The sequence below is a fragment of the Uranotaenia lowii genome, chromosome 2 (genome assembly GCF_029784155.1).
Source record: "Uranotaenia lowii strain MFRU-FL chromosome 2, ASM2978415v1, whole genome shotgun sequence".
NCBI lineage: Eukaryota > Metazoa > Arthropoda > Insecta > Diptera > Culicidae > Uranotaenia > Uranotaenia lowii.
Window position 1 is genome coordinate 296,969,247 of NC_073692.1, and position 25,589 is coordinate 296,994,835.

The window sequence follows — 25,589 nt, forward strand, 5'->3', positions numbered from 1 at the left end:
TCCATTTATGGGAAAAAAAAACTATCAAATGGCGACCCCTTGGTGTATTGATTCGTGTTCTGACAAATGGATGGCGCTATTTGTGCCCATGCGCGAAGTTTTTTTCTCTGTTCTCAAACGTCAATTGACGCAAAAAGACCATGCTGCTTTTTGTCATCAATCGGTATTTCTGTCCGCAGTTTTACAAAGGATTTATTTTTTTTAATCATTAGTAATGTGATTAAATTTTATTCCAATATTCTTTTAATTCTAAAATCGTTTCATATAAAACTAATTTTTTATTAGTTAAGAAAATAAATTACAAAAAAAAATTAAACCTTTTTCAAAATGCTGGGCTAGATAGAAATTCAACATTAATCAACAACAGCGATAAAAATCGATCCCACCGCCTGCAAATGTGACGTTGAATTTTTACTTTTCCAAAAGAAAATTTCCTTGACCTGATAAAATAAGGCCTGTGCTAAAAGGTTTTCGTGTGTAAATAAATCAACAATTACAATTACAAAAATCTATGTTGAAACGGTGATTGAAGTGCATATTGCCTAAAGCTGTGCTGTTCGGCAACGATGAAACGCACAACCTTCGAAAATGGTGCTGCCGGACCAGCAGCAATTGGCGGATTTAAACAACCGTCCAGCGCAAAACTCGTCTACCAACAGCGGATGTCCCTGCCGATCTACAACGTTCGAAAACAGATAGTGGACCACGTCAAAAAGAACCAGACATTGATTCTGCTCAGCGATACTGGTTCCGGTGAGTGCCCCACCCGAGATTTATTAGCGGTGCCACAACGACATGAATTTATAATCAATCTAAAACCCTTTACTCTTCACAGGAAAAAGTACCCAGGTGCCGCAATTCCTCCACGAGGCCGGTATCAATCAGGGCAAAATGATTGCCATTACCCAACCGCGTCGAGTGGCCGCTATTACGGTGGCCAAGCGTGTCGCCCAGGAGCAGGAATGTTCTTTGGGTGAACTGGTCGGCTATTCGGTGCGTTTCGAGAACGTCACTTCGGAGCGGACCCAGATCAAATTCATGACGGACGGAACGCTGTTCCGCGAAGCGTTGTCCGATCCATTGCTCAAGAATTATAATGTGATAATATTGGACGAAGCCCACGAACGTACCATTGCTACGGATGTCCTCTTTGGGATAGTGAAAAAAGCCCAGCAAACCAGAAGAAACAAACTGCTGGACCCGCTGAGGGTCATCATAATGTCGGCCACCATGGATGTCGATCATTTTTCGCAATACTTTAACCAATGTCCGACGCTGTACCTGCAAGGAAACAACTTTGTCGTTCGCGTTTTCCAGTGCACAGAGAACATAAATTACATCGAGGCTTGCGTGACCACGGTATTCCAAATACACGAGCAAAAGAACCCTGAAGGGGACATTCTGGTCTTTCTCACCGGTCAGGAGGAAATCGAATCCACTGCCATGCTGATTAGGAAGTTGGCAAAAAATCTAAACAATGGCCCCAAAAAGCTTCCACGAATCATCGTTTATCCGATGTACGCTGCCATGAACCAAAACAACCAGATAGACGTTTTTACTCCGACGCCAGCCTTCACCAGAAAAATTATTCTGGCCACTAACATTGCCGAAACATCGATTACCATTCCCGGTATTAAATACGTGGTCGATTGTGGCAAATCGAAAGTACGAGCCTACGATTCAGTTACCGGAATAGACACCCTAAAAGTTGCATGGATCTCAAAGGCTCAAGCATGGCAGAGAACCGGACGAGCTGGCCGAATAGAAGATGGCGAATGCTATCGAACTTACTCCAAGGAAGAGTTCAAAACGATGGAAACACACAGCAAACCGGAAATCCTACGATGCAATATCGCTTCCTCAACACTACAATTGCTGGCCCTCGGAATCGATTGTCGACGGTTCGATTTCATCGATAAACCGTCACCGGAAGCCATCGAGAGTGCACTCACCGAACTGAAACGGCTTAACGCCATCCAATCGGTCGAAACTCCGGCCCTCACAACGATGGGCCGAAAAATGGCCAAACTACCTCTGGATCCCAAGTACGCCCGTATGGTTCTCGCCGCTCCAGATCTCGGATGCCTCGACGAAATACTCTCAATCGTCGCCATGCTCTCGGGGGAAAATGTCTTCCTCACCAACAGCCAGAAACGTGAACAACAACTGGCTGCCCATTCCAAATTCTACGCCAAATGCGGAGATCATATCACGCTTCTCAACGTTTTCAACGAATTCAAGGCAAAAGAAAGACCCCGTTCCTGGTGCTACGACAACTTCCTGCTGGAACGCAATCTCAGCCACGCCGTGTCCGTGCGGCAGCAGCTAGCCGACATCTGCCACACCATCGGTCTGCCGATCGAATCATGTGGCAACGATCCCGTGCCGGTAGTCAAATGTCTTCTGATTGGCCTGTACCAAAACGTAGCGGAACTACAACGGGACAACTCCTACCTGACGATGGCCAATCGAACCCGGGCCCGAATTCATCCGTCCAGTGTGCTGTGTGGTCGGGCCCGGCCCGGCTACATCATCTTCACCGAACTGGTAGCGACCGGGTCGGCCTTCCTCCGCACCGTGAGCGAAATCGAACCGGAATGGATCGGAGAGCTGGTGCCGCACTGTGGCTTCGTCGATCGGATAACGTGCGGGAGCAATCGAGGCAGCGCCAGTAGCTACACCGGCAACATCAACGGTAGCAAATTGTTGTAGGAGTGTAATCCGATTGAATCGGATTTAGGTTCCGAGAGATTTTATGTTACAAAATCGCATGGCAATTTTATTTATTGGATAATAAAATGTAAAAGATTGATTGCTGGCAACGGGTTTACTGTATTTTGTTTTTACAAAGAAATCGGTGGACGACACACATTGTCCATTTAAACTGTCGATTTTAATCATCTCGCCCGCACTCGTACGTAGGAATTTTATCGTATCGAGTACCGACGACGAAAGCGTCTCGACTCTAGATCGTTTTTCCGGAATTTAACAACTTTGTTTCTACCCTCTAGCTTGCTGCACAACACATAATTGATTTTATACACATAGTGAGACCAAAATCAGGAGCCAAGAGCAAACTGAGAGCATAATTTGGTGTTGATTTTCGAACGATAGCAAAAATAGGCATAACATACATATTTATAAAGGTTTAAATGTGTTTTATTTGATAGCAAACGAAGCCCAAAATTAGCTTTCAACACGGAAAATTTAAAAAAAGGCAAAATTTACCGAGAAGCTGAAGTCGTTTTTTTCCACCCATCAACCTGGCAAATTTTACATTTTTCCTTCACCTAGCACTTAGCACAAAGGAAAATTTAACTTTTTCGCATTCACTTAGCAAAATACTAAATAATACCGTTTTTCCATTTACTGAATAAGAAGGTAAATGCTTCTTTCTGCCGATGCTCGACTTGATAAATGACAAAAATTATACTTCTATCAGTAATAATTTCTCGTTTCATGTTTCTTAACCCTCATCTGCATTAGGGTGTCATTTTGACACCATTGCAAGTTTGAAGGCTTGTAACTTTTTTCAGAAGCTTCAAAATACAAAAATTTCTTCGGGGACCCTAAATGAATATAAAAGTTCTTCAATATATATATATTTTTTTTTTATTGCGTTTAAATAGATCGGGGAGCTGACGCTGGAAATGAAAATTAGAATAGTTTGGAGAAGAAAATTTAAAGTTTAGAGAAGGCAGCGTAGAATAGTAAGCGATCTTGAGACGTTGGTTAGACCATCAAGCACTTCATTATATCCATGGAGTATGTATAAAATGAAGTTCAAGATAATAAACCAACCCCTCCCGATACCAGTTGGAGGAAGGACATGGGCGGGTTCGAGACTGGCCTCTACATACTCCCCACGCATCTATCTACATTGTTTATGGGCGTATTGAAAATATTAAAAATAAACAGGAAGGATCTCACCAAGTTACAGGACACCATCTTCAGCAGTTGATTTATGGTTAGATCCTTGGGCTGGCAACCATGTCATGCGAAAGCCAACGTCTGGGTCCCATGATGTTAGCGGATGGCTTGAAGGTTCGCTCAACGTCATCATTGGACCAAATGATACATGAAAAGAAAACAGAAAAAAAGAAAAGAGAAAAAAAGAGAGAAAAAAAAAAGAGTTTTAGTTCATATCATCTATCAATATCTAAGAAGAAGCCTAGCTTAAACTTATAATAAATTATAAATTATAAGATCAAATTAATAGTAGAAGTAAGCTACATTGTTCCTGTCATATCATAGAACCATACTATTTTATCAAAATATGGATGTGAGAGCCTGTTTTGCTTTTTGAAGCAAGCCTATTTCAAACTAATAAAAATTCTAGCTCAAATTAATAGTAGAAGTAAGCTACCTTATTCCTATCACAACATCACAAAATCATGCGAATTCACCAAAATATGGATATAACAGCATATCTTACCGTTTGAGCATCGCCCTACCCTACCTGCCTCACATAGTTGAATGCCTACGTTTGAATGAGATTTAAAAATTTCCAAGACTGTTTGCTTTGAACTATAATACTATCAAAATAACTCAGGAGGAAGATCCGTTTCACAAACCTTGAACCACAAAATATCATTTCCATCCAATTAGCCCCCAGTGATTGAAAAAAGCTAGATTTAAGAATAAGCCATCGTAATTAATAAACCGCAAATACACATCCACTGGAGCATTGGGGAGGAATATGGTATTTGAATATGTTAACCTACTCCTTTCTAACTTTCCAACTATTTGAATATATCTGAAGAAAAAAAAACTCCACCTCCGGATGATCTGAAAAATAGAAAAGAACATTAAGAAAAATAGAAAAGAACATTAAAATGACAATAAAAGGTCAAACAATCATTTCTGATCGGACCAGATTGACCATGTGATTGAGCTTTAGTTAAAAGCCGTGGGACCGGCATCTAGGGGTTCCGTTTCACTTATGGTCGGAAGTGATCCGTTGATGCCTATAACAACGCTGAATTGTGATACTCTCACTATTCTATATTTAATGTTGTTATACGTCAAGGTATACCCATTTATATCAAAATGATATAAATGAGCACTCAATCACGCCCACGGATGTTTCTCAACCCTCATCCGCATTAGGGTGTCATTTTGACACCATTGCAAGTTTGAAGGCTTGTAACTTTTTTCAGAAGCTTCAAAATACAAAAATTTCTTCGGGGACCCTAAATGAATTCAAAAGTTCTTCAATATTACATCTTTACTTTATTTATGGACGAACCCTGGAAGCCTGGACAACAAAAACTCCCTTTTCCGACTTATGGTGTCATTTTGACACTCCAAAAGAAAAATCTACTTAATTCGTTTGAATTATTTTGAACTTCATACAAAACTTATATCAATAGAAACCTTGTAATGTCAGTAAAATATGTTTAGAGCATTATATATAGCTAAAGTTACTAGTTTTCTCGTTATTCAGCATGAAAGAAAAAAAATCCGAAAAAACATGCCTCACGAAAACTGCTGTAGCACAGAGAACAGACGAACAAGCTAGCTTACGAAACTTGTGTAAAAATTCCAACGCCCTTTTTGAACCAATTTTTGTTTTTTGGCTGGGCCACCATATGTCTCCAAACACACCAGAGAGAACTGTCAAAACAAAACTGAGAAAAAATAACAAAATTTGAATGAGTTTTTAATAGGTCGTATGAGCTACTTGATATGGACGCCGCAAAAGCTTGATCCAAAAGTTGTCAGTTTTTCTCTGCGGCAGTAGTTCTAAAATATTTTTTTTTTTAACTAGTTTATTAAAGGCCTTTTACTTTTACAAAGTTTCAATGTGCCGAGTGTATTCGTTTCACTAGGTTAGTAGGGAAGGGGGCCGTAATAGTCGCGGCGACTCAACAGTTAAAAAAAAACTTTAAGCAAGGAAAAGGAAGGGATTTATAGGGGTTATTCTCCAATATTGTTCTGAAATAAAAAAGTAAAATTTTGCCGTGCTAAGTTACTCAATTGCATTTACCAAGCAATAAATTGAAGCCGTTCGTTTTAATGAGATATTGGTCACAAGATTCATGATTTCATATACGATTACGCCGTTTCGAAAACTGAAGTTCGGTAATTTTTTTACCGAAATCCTAACATGTGTAAATCGTTAAACTGTTCGGTAATTTTTTCGGTAAAAAATAAACGAACATCGGTAAATGAAGAATCGATTTACCGATGTTCGTTTATTTTTTACCGAAAAAATTACCGAACAGTTTAACGATTTACACATGTTAGGATTTCGGTAAAAAAATTACCGAACTCGGTAATTTTCGTTTACTGTGTATACTATAGTATATCGGTTAAACATAACCGGCCTTTCGGTAATAATTAAAGACATTTCGGTTCAACAATACCGGTTGTTCGGTAATATAACGAGCTGTCATGTTAACAACTGTCAATATTTTGACAGATGATCAGCCGAGTTTTGGTTATTTTTTACCGAAAGAGGTCCGTAATATTTGACAGCTGTCACTTCTTGGCCATGAAAAAATTACCGAACAGTTTAACGATCTCCACATGTTAGAATTTCGGTAAAAAAATTACCGAATTCGGTAATTTTCGTTTACTGTGCGAGTCAGCATTCTCAATATTTAAAGTTGAAATATTCCAAACAGTTTCAAACATTCCCATGAACTTTCCTTCTAGGGTACACCAAATCGGAAGCTGGTTACTTGGTAGCGGTTAGTGCGGCGATGGATTTGATTGGACGACTTACGTTGGGATGGCTGTCGGATCTCGATTTCTTCGACCGGAGAAAGGCTTACATTGTGTGGTAAGTTACCCTCTTATACGACTAATTCGCCTTCGACCGGTATTGACCCTTTTTCTCTTGCAGCATTCTAGGGGCCGGGACGGCTGTGCTGACGATCGCCTCATTCGGAACTTGGAGCGTGATCGTGTGCTGTGCCGGGTGTTACGGTCTCTGTCTGGGCAGTTGGTATCTGTTGGTGCCGGTGCTGCTGACCGACATGTTTGGAACGGATCGAATCGGTTCTAGCTACGGCCTAGTGCGAATGTTTCAGAGTATTGGTGCTATCTCGGTGCCACCACTAGCAGGTTTAACCTTCGATCCAAGGATTCGGTCCGCGGTCCATTGCCGTGGCTCGTTTCCCAGATCGAACCATTCTCCTCTTTCAGCGCGTGAACGGTTTTGTATCTTTCTCTCTTTCTTCTTTTCTATTTTCCGTTCGGTTCTTCGCCACACGTGTGATGGTTTACAATTCCGCCCCCGGTCTGCGTCTGCTCCTCACGTCTTCCCCCGTCGATTCGTCCGCTGCGCTACTTCCGCGTGTGTGTCATGTGGTGGTTTATCCTCCTAACTTGAATTGTGTTCTATCATATCTTAATCATTCATTTTTACACAAAAACTCAAAAAAAAAAAAAAAAAACAAAACATACTTACACAAAATCTCCAGGTCTTCTTCGGGATCTCTCCGGTGGTTACGAAATCTGTTTCTACTGTATGGGTGTTTGCATGGTGCTCGGCAGCGTACCGTTGTTGGTGATCATGATCAAGGACACATTGGCGATCAGCAGCAAAAAACAACTCACCATGGATCCAGTGGCTTAAATTCTTCGACTCATCACGGAATCGACGCAGTATTATGGTAATATACATTCACAACTGATTTTTACGTTGTTTTTGTCCCGAATTGTAAAAAAATGATCGCGTGAAAGCAGCCCGTATGCGTGCGATTTATAGTCTCAAAGACATGAATGTTTTTATAGTAATAATTTTTACCGTTATAATTACAAAGACACCCATACTCACACACTTACACCCAATGACAAACCAACAGACCGAACAATGTAACGTTATGAACTTTTATGTAAATACTCGACAAACAACGGTATCAAAACCAAATAACCAAAAGGTACGTGTAAGCGCGATTATCAGCGCGCGCCTCAACAATAAAGCACTATTTTTTAAAAACATTAGTTTTAGGGAAAACGTAAAATAATAGTGACAACAAATTGAACCAAACGAAACGTGTGGCGTGTTATCATTTGCCGGAAAGAAATCCTTTCAACGATGACAGAATTGCCCCCTGTTTGGGGTTCCTTGAAAGCTACTTAAGACAAATTTTTTCTCTCTGGAGCCACGATACCCGATTTATTAATGAAGAGAGAAAACATTTGCCTTATGTATACTTAAAACAAATGTTTTCTCTCTTTATTAATAAAGTGATAGACTCGCAAAATGAAACTTCATAAGTAAAAAGCCTTAATAAACAAACCTTTGATTAAAAAAAATGTTTTCTCTCTGGAGCCACGATATCCGATTTCACAAAATACAGTTGAATCGTTGATTTAAAAAAAGCATTGGAACGATCTATTCAAGATTTTGTAGTAGAATATCTTTGCATCAATTCAATAATAGATCAGTTATTTCACAGATAAATTAATATTGCATTTTCTTTTAGAAGTTTTGTAGTTTTGTGCTTACCTTTCAAAACTGCCCTGGGGAATTCAACTCGGCTAACATTTATTCACAATTTGAACGTTGTACAGCTGTTGCAGTAATAGCGGTGACTATATCGAGAAGTCCAACTAAAGAAAAGAAACAAAACATATCGCGATGATAAGTTGAAAAGATTTTGTTATGAGATATAGTGAATTGAGGTCATTTTAAATGCGCATTTCATCATAAATTCCAAAGAATCATTGAAACATCTGTTCCGAAAACCATTTATTCTATAATCAGGCGATGAAACTACATCAAGAGGATCGTTTGCTTTAGATTCTCATCCCTCCACTCAAACAGATAAGAAAATTTAATCAGATGTTCCGCCTATACAAAAGCGGGGGGAACGAAGGTCAACAAACTGAACTGAAACCACTCCCAAGTAACAATTTTCGCTTTATTAATGTCAGCACAACTTCGTTAGAACTATAGCGGGAGGCATTAATCTTCATAAAAATCTAAAGCACACCAGAACTCTAATAAAGCTAAAATCTGGCTTAGAAACGTCATCGTGGTCAATTTTTTAAACTTCTATTATGCTGTAAAATTTTGGTCATCAAAGCTTTTATAAAACATGTTTTCAATTTTTTTTTTGTATTCCGTGAGTTCTCCGAGTTTTTTTTGATTTTTTTCCAGCAACCATGATGGTTGATGAATGATGATTTTGCATGCTGGAACAAATATCAATTTCTTCTTTTGTCACAGCCCCCCCCCCCTTCGAAATTTCCAAAAAACCCGAAGGGGGATATAAATTCAGTTTTAAGTAATTTATGTAAATTTCGATTAAAAATTCCAATATCTGAAAGATTACAAGACCAAAAACAAAATTAAGAAGATGGGAGTTATTTTACCATTTTTTTTAACTTGATTGAATTATTCGATAAAAAAATTACTTGATTTATAGGTTTTGTGCAACGATATAGTGTGCAATTTTGTTGCATACAAGCTTCCATGCAATTTATTCCAATTTATTTGTTTTTCGCATTATTTTTTATTGTCCCTCCCCTCGCGATGTTCCAACTCCGAGTGACAAAAGAAGGATTTGAAATTTGTTCCGGCATTATTGGGATATGCTCTGGTAAAATTAATAACAAAAAAGCTATATTTTAACCATATTATGAGCATCTTTTCAATTGCCCTACTCCCACTCAAGTTTTTAGGTAAAATGCATGAAATGTGTATAAAATAGTATCTTGAAATAAATGCGCCTCGTCAAATCTTTAGAATCAGAAAATCAAATGAAAAAAAATATATTGGAAAAAAAATCAAAAATATTTCGCGAAAAATATTTTTCGATAATTATCATTGTAATGCATGACATAATGACATCGCAAACATGATGGAATCGATTGAAAATAGGCCTGAAAAAAATATTTTCAAATATTTTACATTATGAATTCATCAGCATAACCGCCGATAACAAGCATAACCGCCATTGTTTTTGCATTTGTGTACTTACTGCGCGCTGTTTTTAAATCGTTTTCCGTCGTGTTTATCGCCGTTTTAATTGTCCTTTTTGTGTCCTGGAACCTGTTTCCAACCGGTGCCGCCGTGTGCAGTGGAATCCTGCTCGTTCTTTGCCCTCGTAACCGTTTTTTTTCGCCGAAAGTTTTTGCGCTGCATACATTTCCACTGTTTGTTGTTGGTTTTGATCCGCTTTCATAAGGCACAGATACGCCAAAAACAGACAGTGAACTGTGAAAAGAAACTTTCGCGTTTTTCGTACACGGTTCCCGCAGCAAAATTTTGGAAACAAGATAGGCTTAAATGTCTTCCATCGTTATGGCCTGTGACAAATGCGCCAAGCCCACAAGCGATTCCGACAGCATCACTTGTCAAGGCTTTTGTACTCTGGCGTATCACTTCAAGTGCGCTGGGCTTCTTACATCACACCTAAAATCCAGGGCAGACAACAAAAATCTGCTTTGGGTCTGCGATGCGTGCTGTAATCTTTTAAAAAAATTCAGCGTTTCGTCGCACTATGGCTTGTTACGAATCTCTGATCCGGGATTTTAAGAAAAATCAAGCGTCCTTGGTTACGGAAGTGAAGTCGGAATTAGCAGTGACACACCGAAAATTGGACAAAATCATCAACGACCGTTCCAATTTAAATCCATCCCCTCGCATGTCTGCCCGTTGACCCAGCCTTGGCACCCCTACAAACAAGCGACGGCGGATCGAACCACCCACTCAAACCTCCTGTGTGGGTACTAAGAAAGTTACCGTTAAATCGATAGCCACTGTTGCGCCGAGAGAGAAAAAATTTTGGGTCTACCTTGCAAGGTTGCAAAATACTGTCACTGCAAAGGACATCGAAGAACTCGTCACGGAATGTCTCCAGTGCGAATCAGCCGAGGTTCACTTATTGGTACCGAAGGATGTCGACGTGAACTCGCTCAGATCAATTTCATTCAAGGTTGGAGTTGATCCCAAGCTCAAAGACGCCGCTCTTTCCCCTAGAACTTGGCCCGCTGGCATTCTGTTCAGAGAGTTTGAGGATCTTGGATCAAAAAACCCGTCGACACCTGTTGTCCCGTTTCCTCCTGCGACCTCGCTCACTCCATCTTTAACTTCCGGGAGTTCTACTCCACTGGTTGTACCACACCAATGATTACTGACATTGAAAGTCCATCGTTTTTAGACAACGAGTCCCTCGCGGCCTCAGCCTCATGTGCTTGCTACAATTTTATCGGATCTACGAGTCAATCATTTTCATCGTCAATTACTTCTACCCTTCTACCACCTTCCTCTTGCATCGACAACGGGGATATGGCTGATTCGTACGGACTACTGACCTTATCAGGTTCTTCACCGGGACGCAACGCATCAGGCCTTTCGGAGACCTCAGAGCCCGTCGACTCAGTCGCGCTGTTTCCAGCCAGCGGCATCAGTCGTCCCGGCCCTGAGTTCGATAGCGGCGACGAGGTTCTCCAGCCTGCAATGACAGGCAAGTATAAATTGTTTTTCGGAACTTTTCCACTGCGTGACGAAATTTTGATCCCCAGCTGTTTCAACATTCCGGATTCTGGCCCTTATCACTTCTACACGCACCAGCCAAACATGAACATCTTCGATTCCTCTGGGTTTTCTGCACCGGGACGCAACGCATCAGGCTTTTCGGAGACCTCAGAGCCCATCGACTCAGTCGCGCTGTTTCCCGCCAGCGGCATCAGTCGTCCCGGCCCTGAGTTCGATAGCGGCGACGAGGTTCTCCAGCCTAGTATCAGTATAAGGAAAACTTATACTTGCCTGTCGGTGCATAAGTTTTCCTTTGGAACTTTCCCACCGCGTGATACTTTTTCGGTTTCCAGTCGTGCCAATAGCGCTGACTCCAACCAGTATTATTTCTGCAACCTCCCGCCTAACGAGAATATCGCCAACCACTCTGGGGTTTCTGCAACGGGACGCAACGAGCTAGGCACTTTGGAGACCCCTGAGCCCTTCGACTCAGTCGCGCTGATTCCAGCCAGCGTCATCAGTCGTCCCGGCCCTGAGTTCGTCTGCGGCGAAGGGGTTCTCCAGCCTGTGAATTCAGGCAAGTATAGTACCCCTGATCGCTTTCCTGTGCCTGATGATGTTCTACCTTCCAGTGCACGTTTCTTCAAACCCGCTGCGGGTCCTCTAGATTCCGTAACCCTTTACTACCAGAATGTCGGGGGTATTAATTCCTGCCTGACCGACTACCTGCTCGCAACTTCGTGTTCCTGCTATGACATCATCGCCTTCACGGAAACATGGCTGAATGACCGCACACTATCAAGTCAGATCTTCTGCCCTGATTACGCAGTGTTCCGCTGTGACCGTAGCGCCCGAAACAGCAAAAAGTCCAGTGGAGGCGGGGTACTACTTGCCGTGAAGTCGAATCTCCCAGCGCAGCTCATCGACAACAAATCCTGGTGCGATCTGGAACTTGTGTGGATTCGCATTGACCTCGCTGACCGGAAACTGTACGTATGTGTATTTTACCTGCCACCCGATCGCTCAAGAGATGTTGCCCTCGCTGAGTCGTTTTCTCGCTGCATCGTCGAAGTTAGCTCTTTCTGCGCTCCAGAAGATGACTTACTTGTCATTGGCGACTTCAATATGCCCGGTTTGAAGTGGTGCTCTCACCATGGTAGCTCTCTGTATCCGGACCCTGCCAGCTCTACTTTTTCGGCGCCTTCAAACATCATATTGGACTCCTTGAGTACAGCGACCTTGCGCCAGATTAACGGCGTGGTGAACGAATACGGTCGTACGCTGGACCTTTGCTTTGCCAATGATGGATCTCGTTTACCGTTCATCGAACTCGCTCCTGCACCGCTAGTTAAAGTAGTCCCACATCACCCTGCTCTACTGGCATCACTTGAAATAACTAGGCCGATCGCTACAGTAGGAAAACCAGCGACCTTCTACATCGACTTCAAAAACGCCAACTTCGATGACATCTCTCACATTCTGGCAACTATCGACTGGGTATCTGAGCTTGATCTGTCAAATCCTAACGCCGCTGCTGATACCTTCTCACACATTCTGAATTATGTCATCGATCGCCACGTTCCAAAACGCTCTAGCAGCGGAAATACGCGAATCCCCTGGATCACGACTGAACTGCGACAACTGAAGACTGCTAAAAGGTGTGCTCTTCGAAATTACAAGAAGCAAAAATCATCCTACACTAAGGATATATACCGTAAACTTAACTCCGTTTATAAAAAAGCCAGCGAACGTTGTTACCATAACTACCTACGTCGCGTACAACGTAACCTCAAGTCTTGCCCAAAATCTTTTTGGAAACACGTAAAGAGTCAGCGTAAGGAACCTGGTATACCTTCAAACATGTTTTTGGACGACATCACGGCGAACTCTGATCGTGGTATCTGCGATCTCTTCGCCCAAAAATTTTCCAGTATCTTCACTTCAGCTTCAACATCCCCAGAACATTTAGCTAGTGCTGTCAGGAACGTTTCGCCAGTGGGCTTTTCAATAAATGGTTTTGAAATCGAGGAGGCAGCCAACTCTAAAGCAGCAGCGAAGCTCAAGAATTCCTTTTCTACAGGTCCGGACGGGATACCAGCTGCTTTTTTGAAATGTTTCATGCCTGTTTTGCTGACCGCTATTCGGCTCATTTTTCAAGCTTCGCTTGATAGAGCCATCTTCCCTCTACTATGGAAGGAAGCTTACATGTTCCCGGTTCATAAAAAAGGAGATAGGAGAGATATTAACAATTACCGTGGAATCTCTGCTTTATGTTCTATTGCCAAATTATTTGAATTGGTGATCTTGGATCCTTTTTTCACGTCCTGCAAAAATTACATCTCCAATGATCAGCACGGATTCATGCTCAAACGCTCTACAACAAGTAACTTGCTAACGTTTACTTCTGTTGTGCATGAAAGTTTTGCTGCCAAATCTCAAACTGATGCAATCTACACCGATCTGTCCGCTGCATTCGACAAGGTGAACCATGAGATTGCCATCGGAAAACTCGAACGCTTAGGATTATGTGGTACGCTACTGGGCTGGTTCCGCAGTTACTTAACCGGTCGTAAATTGATTGTTCGAACGGGTGACACCTTTTCCAGGCAGTTCCCAGCCACCTCTGGTGTGCCCCAAGGTAGCCATCTAGGACCGATCATTTTCCTAATTTATTTCAACGACGTGTTGTCACTCCTCGACGTCCCCAAACTCTGCTATGCCGATGACCTAAAACTATTTTACACCATAAACGACCACGACGACATAAATTTTCTGCAATGTCAATTTAACCTCTTCGCTGATTGGTGCGACCTTAACTGTCTGCCCTTAAACCGCAACAAATGTGCAGTCATCAGCTTTTCTCGTAAGCGGCAACCTTTAATCGCGGAGTACTTCCTAGGAGACGGACCCATCTCACGTGTGAACCACGTTAACGATCTTGGCGTAATCTTAGATCAGCACTTGGAATTCAAGGCACACACCAACTACGTGATTGACAAAGCATCCAGAAGTCTCGGTTTCATTTTTAGAGTGGCGAAGGACTTCAAGGATGTGTATTGCCTGAAAAGCCTATACTGCAGCATCGTTCGTTCCATCCTTGAATACGCATCAGCTGTCTGGTGTCCCTACTACCAGAACGGTGTCGATCGGCTCGAGGCTATCCAGCGGCGATTCTTGCGATACGCCCTTAGACACCTGAACTGGCAAGACCCTTTTCGCTTACCTAGCTACGAAAATCGATGCCGCCTCATAGATATCGATACTCTTCAAGCTCGCAGACAAGCAACACGTGCCTCATTCGTCGCCGACCTCCTGTCATCGCGAATCGACTGTCCCACGCTACTGGAGGCTATTCCGCTTAGTGTACGACCCCGTGGTCTTAGAAATCTGGATCTTCAGTTGTACATTCCCCTTCGAATGAACAATTACGGAGCTAACAGCGCCCTCATCGGCGCAATGAGATCGTTCAACCGTTTCTCGGCGCATTTTGACTTCGACGTTTCGAGGGACGTTTTCCGAAGAAAAGTGATACGGGCCTTGAGAACCCCATAGTTAGACTTAATGTTATGTTTTTAATTTTTAATTTTTAATTTTAAGTAATCATTTGGATCAACATGTGATCCGTTGATAAGAAATAAATAACAAATAGCATGGCGTCATTTCGTGCCCTTCGATTTTGCAACAAGCATGGCGTTAGTCAATTCAATGCTTAATAGCTTTATTATGGTCTTAAAAATGATAAGTTTTATAACGGTTTTAGCCAACAAACTACACGAGTAGGATGAGTTCCTTCTAATCTGAGTTGTTAATCAATAGTACAGTAAATGAGAACAGACTTTTTGAATGAAATAAATAAAGGATTGGTTGTGAATGACCGGTGGAACGAAACTATGAGTTGAATTCGAATTTCGTTGTCTGACGGCATCTTGAAATCCAAGATGGCGTCTTCCGCTTAACTTTAAAATGTTGTAAATGACTTAAAATCACATGAAACCCCACAATATGGGTATTTATTGTGGTACTGCATGAAGCACCCGTGACCAGTCAAGAACTGCGCCATGCAGTAATCCACCTTTTCATGTTTCTGATCCATCCAAAATTCAACGTTAGGGATCAAGCGATGGGTCCCACGGCGTGCCTTTTTGCTCGCCTTAATTGCTCTGCGGAGGACAGACTTCGCACTTGCATAGGTCATTTTACGCTCCTCTCTCGCTGACTGGGTCCTCTCTCTCTGCATATATCGCCTAGCCCGTAGACAGCGAGTACACAGGTTCGAGATTTCCGTCGTTTGTCGAATGTCTTTCCGCTTGGTCCTCCTCGTCATTTCCGCGGACAGGTTTTCATAGTTCCGCTCCCACTTTAACACTCCGACGAAGACGTTCCGATCGAATTGTGTTTTCTTCCAGAGGCGTGCTCCTGTTGTCGTTTCTTTTTTACCTGTCAGCGTATTTGTGCTCACACAATAGCGGTTCGCAAAGTGATCGCTATCGGTGAAATATTCGATCAATCACCAGTCACTCGCCCAGTCCGGACTGCAGAAAGCGACGTCTATGATGGATTCTCTCCCATTCCTGTAGTAGGTCCTTGTGACGCCTGCATTCCCCAGTTTTACGTGGTACACACTTGTGCCCTCGCCAATACTCTTGGGAATCTTGATAGGCCATGCTACCGATGTAAACAAATTGTATGAAAGGGAAAACAAATATCAGCTGGTGATAGATTTTCTCAGCTAGATGCTTACATTTGGCACTATCGATATCACGCACACCAACTAGGAGTCAGGGCAAAACTCGATTTATGCTCGTTAAAACTTTTTCAAAAATACTACTTGTTTTGACACACGAACAGAAAATTCACATTGGCGTCCCATTGCAATTCGTATTGTAAAATGTTCTGCAGAACAATATTTTGTAGCCTTTGACAGCCAATATCAAAATCACGATAGGAACGCTATCTGGTGTCGACATTACTCCCTATTGGGCTTGGGCCTGCTAAAAAGAATAAAGCTTGCTCTTTACTCTTACACAAATGTCCATAAGAATGACAGCTAATCGGAGTGAAGGCTATTGCTTTCTCAGTTTAACACATGAAAAATCGTATACCGGGATTGCGAGCGCGCCCATCGCCCATAAGAAGTTAGCAAAAAAGTGAAATCGAATGTTCGTCCGTGTAGCCAGCGTTTTAAGCTCTTTTGCGACAAGAGAACATATTTCAGTGAACAAGCGCCAACACTATCAACGGTAAAACACAAATGAAGTATCCACTTTTATCGTGTAAGCGATGTTCGAATAGATCGGTTTCAAATGATATGCCCTTTCGAAAGGGTTCTATGTTTTTCGATGTCAAAAATGATAGGAGAGTGAGAGAGGATTAGAATTGTACAATTGGAGGACGGAATACATTCTTTTTGGTTTGGCATTTCAACGAGACAACACGTTTTTTCATTTTGCTCCAGATTGACCTCCACCCGTTTTTCCAGACTATTTCAAGTGACGACGAGGATAAAACTTAAAAGTTTTTCGTCGAGTGAAATTTTTTAAAATCTTTTTGATGCGATTTTGCATCGCTTTTGGTGCGTGCTTATAATAAACACTGAACAAACAAAATAAGAACAGTTTAGTTGTGCGGAAATCTTTAGATTTCTTTTTTCCACGTGTTATTTTTTTTCTCTACGGATCAAAGTGCTTTGCCATCTGCTGCGAACATTGTATTGTTCCGAGGTAACGGAAGTGTTTTTTTTCTTTTGTTCCGGTGCTCGAAACGCCGAAGTACATACGGTTTTTAGCGAATAGCATGAAAAGGAAGAGTTTTGAGAAACAAAAGAAAGTTCGGTACCACATGTAAACGACGCCATTTTGACCGAAAAGAAGCGTTCCTTTGTACTTTTTTCTATCGAAGCCGGCGCTTCACTTTTCAGTTAAATTGAAGCTACTCTGTTAAAGTTCCATAAAAAAAAAAAAAACGCATTTTTACCGTGCGGTGTGCTTTGCATTTTTTTTTTTTTATTTGATGCTGGTAGCGATACGGCGTTGTTCCTGTTTTGAGGTTACGTGCTGCGGTCTGTGCTAACCGTGGTTTTTCCTGAAGAAAATCTCATCGTTTGTGGAAAAGAATCAACTAAAAAAAAAAAGAAGATACACCGGAGGATTTTACCATAGAAGTTTGGTTTTGGCAGGTTCGTTTGTTGGCCTTATTTTAAGGCATTTTAAGACGAATCTTTTTTGTACTAGCTGATATCAGGTATGTTTTTTGATTTTAAACTGTTTTAATTTTTTTTTATTTACTTGACGATAATGATTTTTTTTTTAGGTTTATCATTTATTAATTTTTTCTTTTTATTTATTTCATTTTTTTTATTTTATTTTGTGTTTGTCTTTTTTTTGTGTATTTTTTTTTTTAATTTTTTTTTTCGGGATTACACTATTTTGAATTTATTGCCGATTTTTTTTTATTCTGTGATATTTTTTTTTCTTGCTGTGATAAATTATTGATTTTTTTTAATTCATTAGTGATTTTTTTTTTCATTAAATCATGGCACTTTCTACGACTGCTGAACAATTTATTCCAGGGGCTATACCGTTTAGTCAATACGTTGAGCATTTACAATTTTTGTTTCAACACAACAATTACCCTGAGGCAAAATATAAAACCTCTTTTCTGGCTGTTTGCGGAACCGAGGTTTATTCTCGCATTAAAGCCCTTTTTCCGGGAAGGGATATTAATCAGATTACTTACAAGGAAATAATTGATGGTTTGAAAAAGTACTATGACAAATCTGATTCCGAGGTAATGCAGAGTAACGATTTCTGGACTCGACGTCAACGTCATGACGAAAAAGGAATAGATTTTATTTTGTCGGTTAAGCAAGCAGCCGAGGAATGTAACTTCGGAGATCTTAAAGAAAGATTTACCAGGGATTTGTTAGCCATTGGGGTGTTTGATAAGGATTTGCAATTGAGAATGTTTTACGAAGATAACCTAACACTTAGTAAAGCTGAGAAGATGATTATTAACAGCGAATTGACAAAAGAGAAGATGCGTAAACTGAATATTGCCGAAGAGAAATCTAGTATTATTGCGCGTTTGGGGCGTAGAGACGAAACTTTTTATCGCAAGCCTAATTACCGGGATCGAAGCAGAAGCAATAGCAGAGATCGTTACGTGAGATTTCGTGACTCTAGTAGAGAGAAACAAAATTCGAAGAAGCCACTATATGTTTGTACCTACTGTAAAAAGAAAGGTCATACTGTGAATTTTTGCTATCGTTTAAATCGTCGAAGTCCCAGAGCGTACCAATCTACTTCTCGTTCCAACTATCCGTCCTCTGTTAAATTTATTGATGCTACCAGGCCTGAGCCTTCCACATCTGGTTTATTTAAACGGTTGAAGTTGGATATTTCTGATTCTGATGAATCTGATGAAGCATCATGTTTAATGATTTCAGTTGTTAATAAAATTAGCAAACCCTGTTATATTGATGCGTTGGTAGAAAATCGTAGGATGAATTTAGAGGTTGATTGTGGTTCAGCTGAAAGTGTAATTTCGGAGGATTTTTATTTGAGAGAATTTAAAAACTACAATCTCTCCCCATGTAATATGCGTTTGGTGGTAATCGATGGTAACAAACTAAATGTTCTAGGAAAATTCAAGGTTTTAGTACAGCTAAATGGTATTAGAGAACTGGTTGACCTGGTAGTACTGCAGTGTAGCAATGAATTTGTTCCTCTGATGGGCCGGACCTGGCTTGACGTATTTTGTTTGGATTGGAGAAAGGCTTTTGCTAAACCGTTGGTCCCGGAGAGCTATGTTAAAACACTGAAGCAGGAGGAAATAGTTCAGAATTTAATGTGTAAGTTCCCTAGTGTTTTCGATAAAGATCTTTCTAAACCGATTATTGGTTTTGTAGGCGATATTGTATTGAAAGATTACACTCCAATTTTCAAAAAAGCTTACGAAGTACCTTTGAGATTGCGGGACAGAGTTTTAGAACATTTAAAACAGCTAGAACAAGACAATATCATTTCTCCAGTTGAAGTAAGTGAGTGGGCATCACCAGTGGTTGTAGTGATTAAAAAGGATCAGGGAATTCGATTAGTAATCGATTGTAAAGTTTCAATTAACAAATTAATTGTTCCAAACACTTATCCTTTACCTTTGGCACAAGACATTTTTGCAAAATTGGCAGGTGCAAAAATATTCTGTTCTCTTGACCTAGCTGGTGCCTACACCCAATTGCTTCTATCAGAAAAATCAAAGAATTTCATGGTGATTAACACTATCAAAGGTTTGTTTTCTTATAATCGTCTTCCACAGGGAACAGTTTCCAGTGCTTCTATTTTTCAAAAAGTAATGGATCAAATTTTAAAGGGTTTAGAATATGTTTGTTGTTATCTTGATGATGTTTTGATTGCTGGAAAGGATATCATTGACTGCAAAAGGAAGCTTTATTTGGTTTTAGAGAGATTGTCTAAAGCCAACATCAAAGTAAATATTAAGAAATGCAAATTTTTTGTAAATCGTTTACCATATTTAGGACATATTTTGACAGCTGATGGGTTGTTACCCTGTCCTGATAAAGTGGAGACTATCCGTGCAGCAAAAGCTCCGAAAAATGTTTCGGAGTTGAAGGCTTTTTTAGGTTTATTGACATTTTATTCTAAATTCATTCCTAATTTATCATCTCGTATTCACGTTTTATATTCGCTTTTAAAGAAAGATACTAAGTTTGATTGGAATGGCGAACGTGAAAAGGTTTTTTTTGACTGTAAACAATATCTTCTTAATCCAAATCTTTTAGTTTATTTCGATCCAGCAAAACCCATAGTCCTAGTGACAGATGCCTGTTCTTATGGTCTTGGTGGTGTGATTTCTCATGTTATAAATGGAGGAGAAAGGCCTATAAGTTTTGCTTCATATTCTTTGAATGCGGCTCAGAAAAATTATCCGATTTTACATTTAGAAGCACTAGCTATTGTAACAACAGTTAAAAAATTTCACAAATTTTTGTACGGCCAAAAATTTACCATATTTACAGATCACAAACCTTTAATTGGTATTTTAGGTAAACACGGGAGAAATTCAATATCCGTAACAAGGTTACAAAGATACATTCTTGAATTAGCTATTTATGATTTTGATATTTTTTACCGTCCATCAGGAAAACTTGGAAATGCAGATTTTTGCTCTAGGTATCCGGTACAAAATTCTGTTCCAAAACATTTGGATAGGGAATACGTAAAAAATTTGAATTTCACTTCTGAGTTTCCTCTTGATTATAAACAAATTGCAATTGAATCAAAATCTGACAGTTTCATTTCTAAAATTTTGGAATTTTTACGTAGAGGTTGGCCAGAACGTTTAGAAAAGCAGTTTAGGGATGTTTATTCATCACATCAAAACTTGGAAGAAGTTGATGGTTGTTTGTTATTTTGTGATCGTGTGATAATTCCAGATTCCATGAAAATGTTAATTTTAAAAATGCTCCATGCAAACCACTCTGGTATTACAAAAATAAAACAACTTGCCAGAAGAACCGTTTATTGGTTCGGTTTGAATACAGACATTGAAGAATTTGTCAAATCTTGTAGAATTTGTACAGAAATGAATTCTGTAACTAAGCCTCATCAATATTCCCAGTGGATCCCTACTGTAAAACCTTTTAGCAGAATCCATGCAGATTTTTTCCATCTCGATAGAAAAACCTTTTTAATAATTGTTGATAGTTATAGCAAATGGATCGAGATGGAATACATGAAGTATGGGACTGACGCTAAAAAAGTAGTTAAAATTTTTTTAAACTTATTTGCAAGGTATGGTCTTCCTGATGTTTTAATGACGGACGGAGGTCCGCCTTTTAATTCAGAGTATTTTGTAAATTTTTTTCCAAAAACAAGGAATTTTGGTAATGAAAAGTCCACCGTACCATCCGGAGAGCAATGGCCAGGCAGAGAGGATGGTGAGGTTGGTAAAAGACGTATTTAAAAAATTTCTTTTGGATCCTGAAATAAAAAGGCTTGATATAGAAGAGCAAATTTCTTACTTTCTGTTTAATTATAGAAACACCTGTTTGGGAACGGATGGAATTTTTCCTTCTGAAATTTTGTTTTCCTACAAACCGAAGAATTTGTTAGATTTAATAAATCCGAAGAAAAGTTTTAAACATAATTTAAAAGAACCATATGATGATACATCACATGACTACCAACCTGAGGAGGGAGAACCTAGTACCTCTGACAACGGTTTTAAAAACTTGACTAAAGGAGATCTGATATTTTATAAAAATAATCATAAAACAGGTTTACCTAAATGGATTCAAGCAAAGTTTTTAAAAAATATTTCTACAACCATTTCACAGATACTACTTGGAGGAAGGATAGTTCTGGCACATCGACGGCAATTGAAGTTGGCACCCACGTCTCGCCGAAAACCTTCAATACATCTAGTCTACCACCAAGACCACCAAGAACTACCACATCAGAATGATTTTTACAACAACAGCAAACGGAAGAGGGAAGAAGATGCAGAGGACCCACAAACAGTTTCGGATTCGAGCTCCGATTTTTACGGGTTTCCCGCAGATTCTTACATTTACTCGGACGTCGACCAACCAGAAGAAGCAGGATCAATTTTTGAAGCCAGTCCGAATGAGAAGATTGAAAATCATCGTAAATCATCGAGAAGTTTAAAAAGACGTCGAAAGTCTGATTTCGTTTATTACTAAAGTTAATTGAAACCTCAAAAGTTCACTGGATTTATTTTTCTTTTTGCAATTTTTGTAAGATTGCTTTCATATTTAAAGTTTTGCATTTTCGAATGTTCTATAAAAAGTTATTTTAGTTATCAACAATGTTCTTAGATAGGGTGAAGGAGTTGAAGTATCCACTTTTATCGTGTAAGCGATGTTCGAATAGATCGGTTTCAAATGATATGCCCTTTCGAAAGGGTTCTATGTTTTTCGATGTCAAAAATGATAGGAGAGTGAGAGAGGATTAGAATTGTACAATTGGAGGACGGAATACATTCTTTTTGGTTTGGCATTTCAACGAGACAACACGTTTTTTCATTTTGCTCCAGATTGACCTCCACCCGTTTTTCCAGACTATTTCAACAAACTATTGCGAAGATGGTCGATAGAATTGGGGGCCAGTGTTATCAGTCAATCATCAGTGCTTATACCATCGTTGGATATTTCTAAAACCTTCTTTAAACGAACAGAGGTCAATTGCGTTATCAATGAAGAGTATGTCCATGAAATAAACTTCATATCCTAACGGCCTTCGGTATGTTTTCGAAACGGAACAACCCAACTCGAATGTTTCAGCGTAGGAATCTATCTTACAGACTAGTAGGTAGTTGCATGAAAAAACAGTAAAAGTTACCTCCCATAAGTCTAAACTCAATCGCACCCGCACAACATCTCCCTTACCCTTTACTTACTCTCCGTCTTCGCTTTGATCAACTTTCGTCCGATCCAGTCGAAGCCGGCAGCTTCGTCGTCGGAATCGCTGCTAGCCTCCGAGTCGGTTGAGTCCCGGTAGGACCCCAAGCCGGGCAAGATGCCGATCACCTGCAGGGCTCCATTTTTCAGCTTCTTTTTCGGCACTGCTTGGTTTGGAGCCGAGGTGGAATCTGCTGAAATGGTTATATGAGTATAGGATATCATGTAATAGAGAATAAGAAAAAAAGTATTACCACTTGACCCATTTGCCTGAGCGTCTTCCTTTTGTGAGACGGATTTCGATGAATCTGGTTTGGTCTGGCTTTCGCTGATCGTTGTAGTGGTTGAAGGCGAATCTTCCTCGTGTTTTCTTTTCTTCACCACCACCCCAGCCATAATTTTCTTCTGTGACATCCGATTGTTGCCGACAATCGGTTTGACTGGCTTCGGGACCGAAATTTGCTGCTGGATTTGCTGAAAGTGTAAAATTTTGTAAATAATTAATTAATACACTATGTATTCTTTATCTGTTAAAAAGTTTTTTAACGATTGATAAATTTTCTTAGGTCACAAATAGTTGAACACTAATAAATCAAAGTACTGTACGCATCATTTCCTAGAGAGAAGTCCAAGATCAAGGAAAAAACGTCGGTTAGATGTAATATGTTCTGTTTTAAGCTTTCAAATTATAAATTTGGCTGAAATAAGCTGATCGTACTACTAGTTTTATCATTTAAATTACTTTTATGTTCGACTTTAAATTACCTCGTCCATTTTCTTTTCCTGCAGGGAGGCAACTTTTAGGCGGAATTCAGACATTTCTTTGGCTTCCTCAATCTGAGCCTGCCTCTCGGCGTTAATTTTGTTCTTGTCGACCAAGTTCAGAAACTCAACCTCATCGTCATCCAGTCCTTTGATCATATTTTCTGAAAAGATGAAGAAGCATTTTTCTTATTAATTTGAATCCTTTCCAAGAATTTTCCAAATACTAACTCAGCTTGTGCGCTTCCTCGTACTCCATATCTTTCTTCTGTTTCTGTTCCTGTAACCTATCGAACAGGGAACGACCATCGTATTCTTCCTCCGGAGCCTCTGCGGGGAAAAAATAATATGAAAACAAACCGCCTTATGACGATTTACAAGTTTGGGAGATTTGGATTTACCCATCGGTTGTTCGGCTGTGCGTACTTTTTCCCATTCCTCCTGTCGCTTCCGGCGAGCATCGGCCAGTTCCGTTTCCGTCACAAATCCACTGCTCATGGTGGGATGGACTCTGGAACGGAAGGAAAGGTAAACAATATGATTTCTCCTTATATTTATCAAAGATTTGAAAGAATATCAAAACCATGACTTTTAGGAAAGTACATATTCATCAGTAACGTGTTAACCATGCCATACTTACAAAATTCTGATTGAAATTATCGGGGGAAAACGGAAAAAAACCACTGGAAATTTCGTGAAATACAAAGGTTTGTTTTGAATTTTTGCTATTATTATGCACTGAACAAAAATACAGTATAGACTTCTATAAAACATTCATACCACAGATTACAGACAAGAGACTCAAATTATTTCAGTTTACGTTATAAAAAAGTTATGATTAAATTTTCTAACATTTCCTCAAGATGATGTAACCATGCATGGTGCACACATAGGGCAAATAGCCCTGAACCTAAAATGTATTATCATTTTTATTTGGGTTTCCATGTGATCAGCTGGATGTGTGAAGGTCCGCAACAGAAATTATAGAATTATTGGTCATTTGAATCATCGAATTGTGTGCTGTTTTGGCTAAGCCTGTCAATCACATGCCCATATTTCGACAGCTGTATACATTAATTTGATTTCGGAAAACTTTTAGGAATGTCTCAAAGTCTTCGGAACCAAATGGGGCCTCAATGTTGTAGCAACAAAAACTAGATGAATAGGCTTAAACAAAAACCGGCAGCATTCGGTTGCCCGCATAGCTAAAAACCATACTATGCATCTTTCGAATTATTCGGTTCTGATAACATTAATAGTTACGATTTCTTTTGGGTCATTGCTTATGTGTCTTTGCTAGAAACGAGAAAAAACCATTCCTAAAAGATAAGATTAATCTTCCAAAAAACAAATTGAGTAATTTTGGCAACACGACGATAAGATACAAAATTATACCTGAAAGATACAGTTAATAATCATGAAAAATAATCGATTATTTTAGCAACGCACCACAAAATTTTCTGCTGTCACTTTTACACGTGGTTGAACTTTAATTAAGAAAATAAAATTCATCGCGGCGAAACAGTTCGTGAAAATTTGACTCTTTCAATAAAATCCGGAACGCAACAGAACCGGTTTCGATGGTGCGATGGATCGGTTGGCGATGCCGCCAGTTTCCAGTTGTGCGAGGGTAAGTACCTTGATTTATTGATTTGTAATTTTCAGTTTTCCTAATTGAAAATTATTTTTTCCAGTCGCAGCCAGCCGGATGTCTCCCGATCAAAAAGCAGACGTCGGAATTGGGCCACATTTAATTAACTTGAGGATCGCTGTTAACGGAAGATTATTGTTATGTTGGGCCGGTCCCCTAGGCCACAGCACCGGTTCCAACGGTGCGAGGATCGGTAGTCGATAACAAATGTGTTTTTTGTGTTTTAAATAAACTATATGTTATTGTGAATAAAATGCTATAAAAACGATCTTAAAACTGTTTTTCATTTCAATAGTTTATTG

General features: G+C 39.9%; 3 protein-coding genes and 1 long non-coding RNA gene across 6 annotated transcripts in view; 3 read left to right on the forward strand and 1 right to left on the reverse strand.

The window, feature by feature from the left end:
• Window positions 1–8,004, forward strand: part of LOC129748152 (uncharacterized) — a 98,505-nt gene extending 90,501 nt beyond the window's left edge. The window contains exons 8-10 of one of the 2 annotated variants that reach the window (XM_055742658.1): window positions 6,661–6,787; window positions 6,851–7,071; window positions 7,431–8,004. In XM_055742658.1, the coding sequence (XP_055598633.1) occupies window positions 6,661–6,787; window positions 6,851–7,071; window positions 7,431–7,585 (503 nt within the window). In that variant the 3' untranslated portion in view covers window positions 7,586–8,004. Of the gene's footprint in view, window positions 1–6,660; window positions 6,788–6,850; window positions 7,409–7,430 lie in introns of those variants that run through there. The other variant, XM_055742657.1, reaches the window with a different exon arrangement.
• LOC129748155 (ATP-dependent RNA helicase DHX33) lies at window positions 338–2,820 on the forward strand. The gene is made up of 2 exons (XM_055742665.1): window positions 338–753; window positions 836–2,820. The coding sequence occupies exons 1-2, from the start codon at window positions 567–569 to the stop codon at window positions 2,710–2,712; spliced, it is 2,064 nt and encodes a 687-aa protein (XP_055598640.1). The 5' UTR covers window positions 338–566; the 3' UTR covers window positions 2,713–2,820.
• An 8,855-nt stretch (window positions 8,005–16,859) lies between the features above and the next one.
• On the forward strand, window positions 16,860–22,439 carry LOC129748171 (uncharacterized). Its single transcript, XR_008737668.1, has 3 exons — window positions 16,860–17,157; window positions 17,457–17,677; window positions 21,792–22,439. It is a non-coding gene; the product is annotated as an uncharacterized LOC129748171 (long non-coding RNA).
• A 308-nt stretch (window positions 22,440–22,747) lies between these two features.
• On the reverse strand, window positions 22,748–24,403 carry LOC129748162 (PSME3-interacting protein). Of its 2 annotated transcripts, none has more exons than XM_055742680.1 (6): window positions 24,277–24,403; window positions 24,038–24,147; window positions 23,868–23,966; window positions 23,640–23,800; window positions 23,129–23,348; window positions 22,748–23,065 (listed from the first exon to the last, which is right to left on the reverse strand). In XM_055742680.1, exons 2-6 carry the CDS (start codon window positions 24,132–24,134, stop codon window positions 22,866–22,868), a joined length of 777 nt encoding a protein of 258 aa, XP_055598655.1. In that variant the 5' UTR covers window positions 24,135–24,147; window positions 24,277–24,403; the 3' UTR covers window positions 22,748–22,865. The 2 variants fall into 2 exon arrangements, with proteins under 2 accessions (XP_055598655.1, XP_055598654.1); XM_055742679.1 differs by having other exon boundaries at window positions 22,748–23,068.
• Window positions 24,404–25,589: the final 1,186 nt, after the last annotated feature.

Coding starts and splice junctions, on each gene's coding strand:
- LOC129748155 (XM_055742665.1), top strand. CDS start 567: ATGAAACGCACAACCTTCGAAAATGGTGCTGCCGGACCAGCAGCAATT. Junction 754..835: donor GCTCAGCGATACTGGTTCCG/GTGAGTGCCCCA, acceptor TACTCTTCACAG/GAAAAAGTACCCAGGTGCCG.
- LOC129748162 (XM_055742679.1), bottom strand. CDS start 24,134: ATGAGCAGTGGATTTGTGACGGAAACGGAACTGGCCGATGCTCGCCGG. Junction 23,349..23,639: donor AGGAAAAGAAAATGGACGAG/GTAATTTAAAGT, acceptor TTACACTTTCAG/CAAATCCAGCAGCAAATTTC. Junction 23,069..23,128: donor TCAGGCAAATGGGTCAAGTG/GTAATACTTTTT, acceptor TAACCATTTCAG/CAGATTCCACCTCGGCTCCA.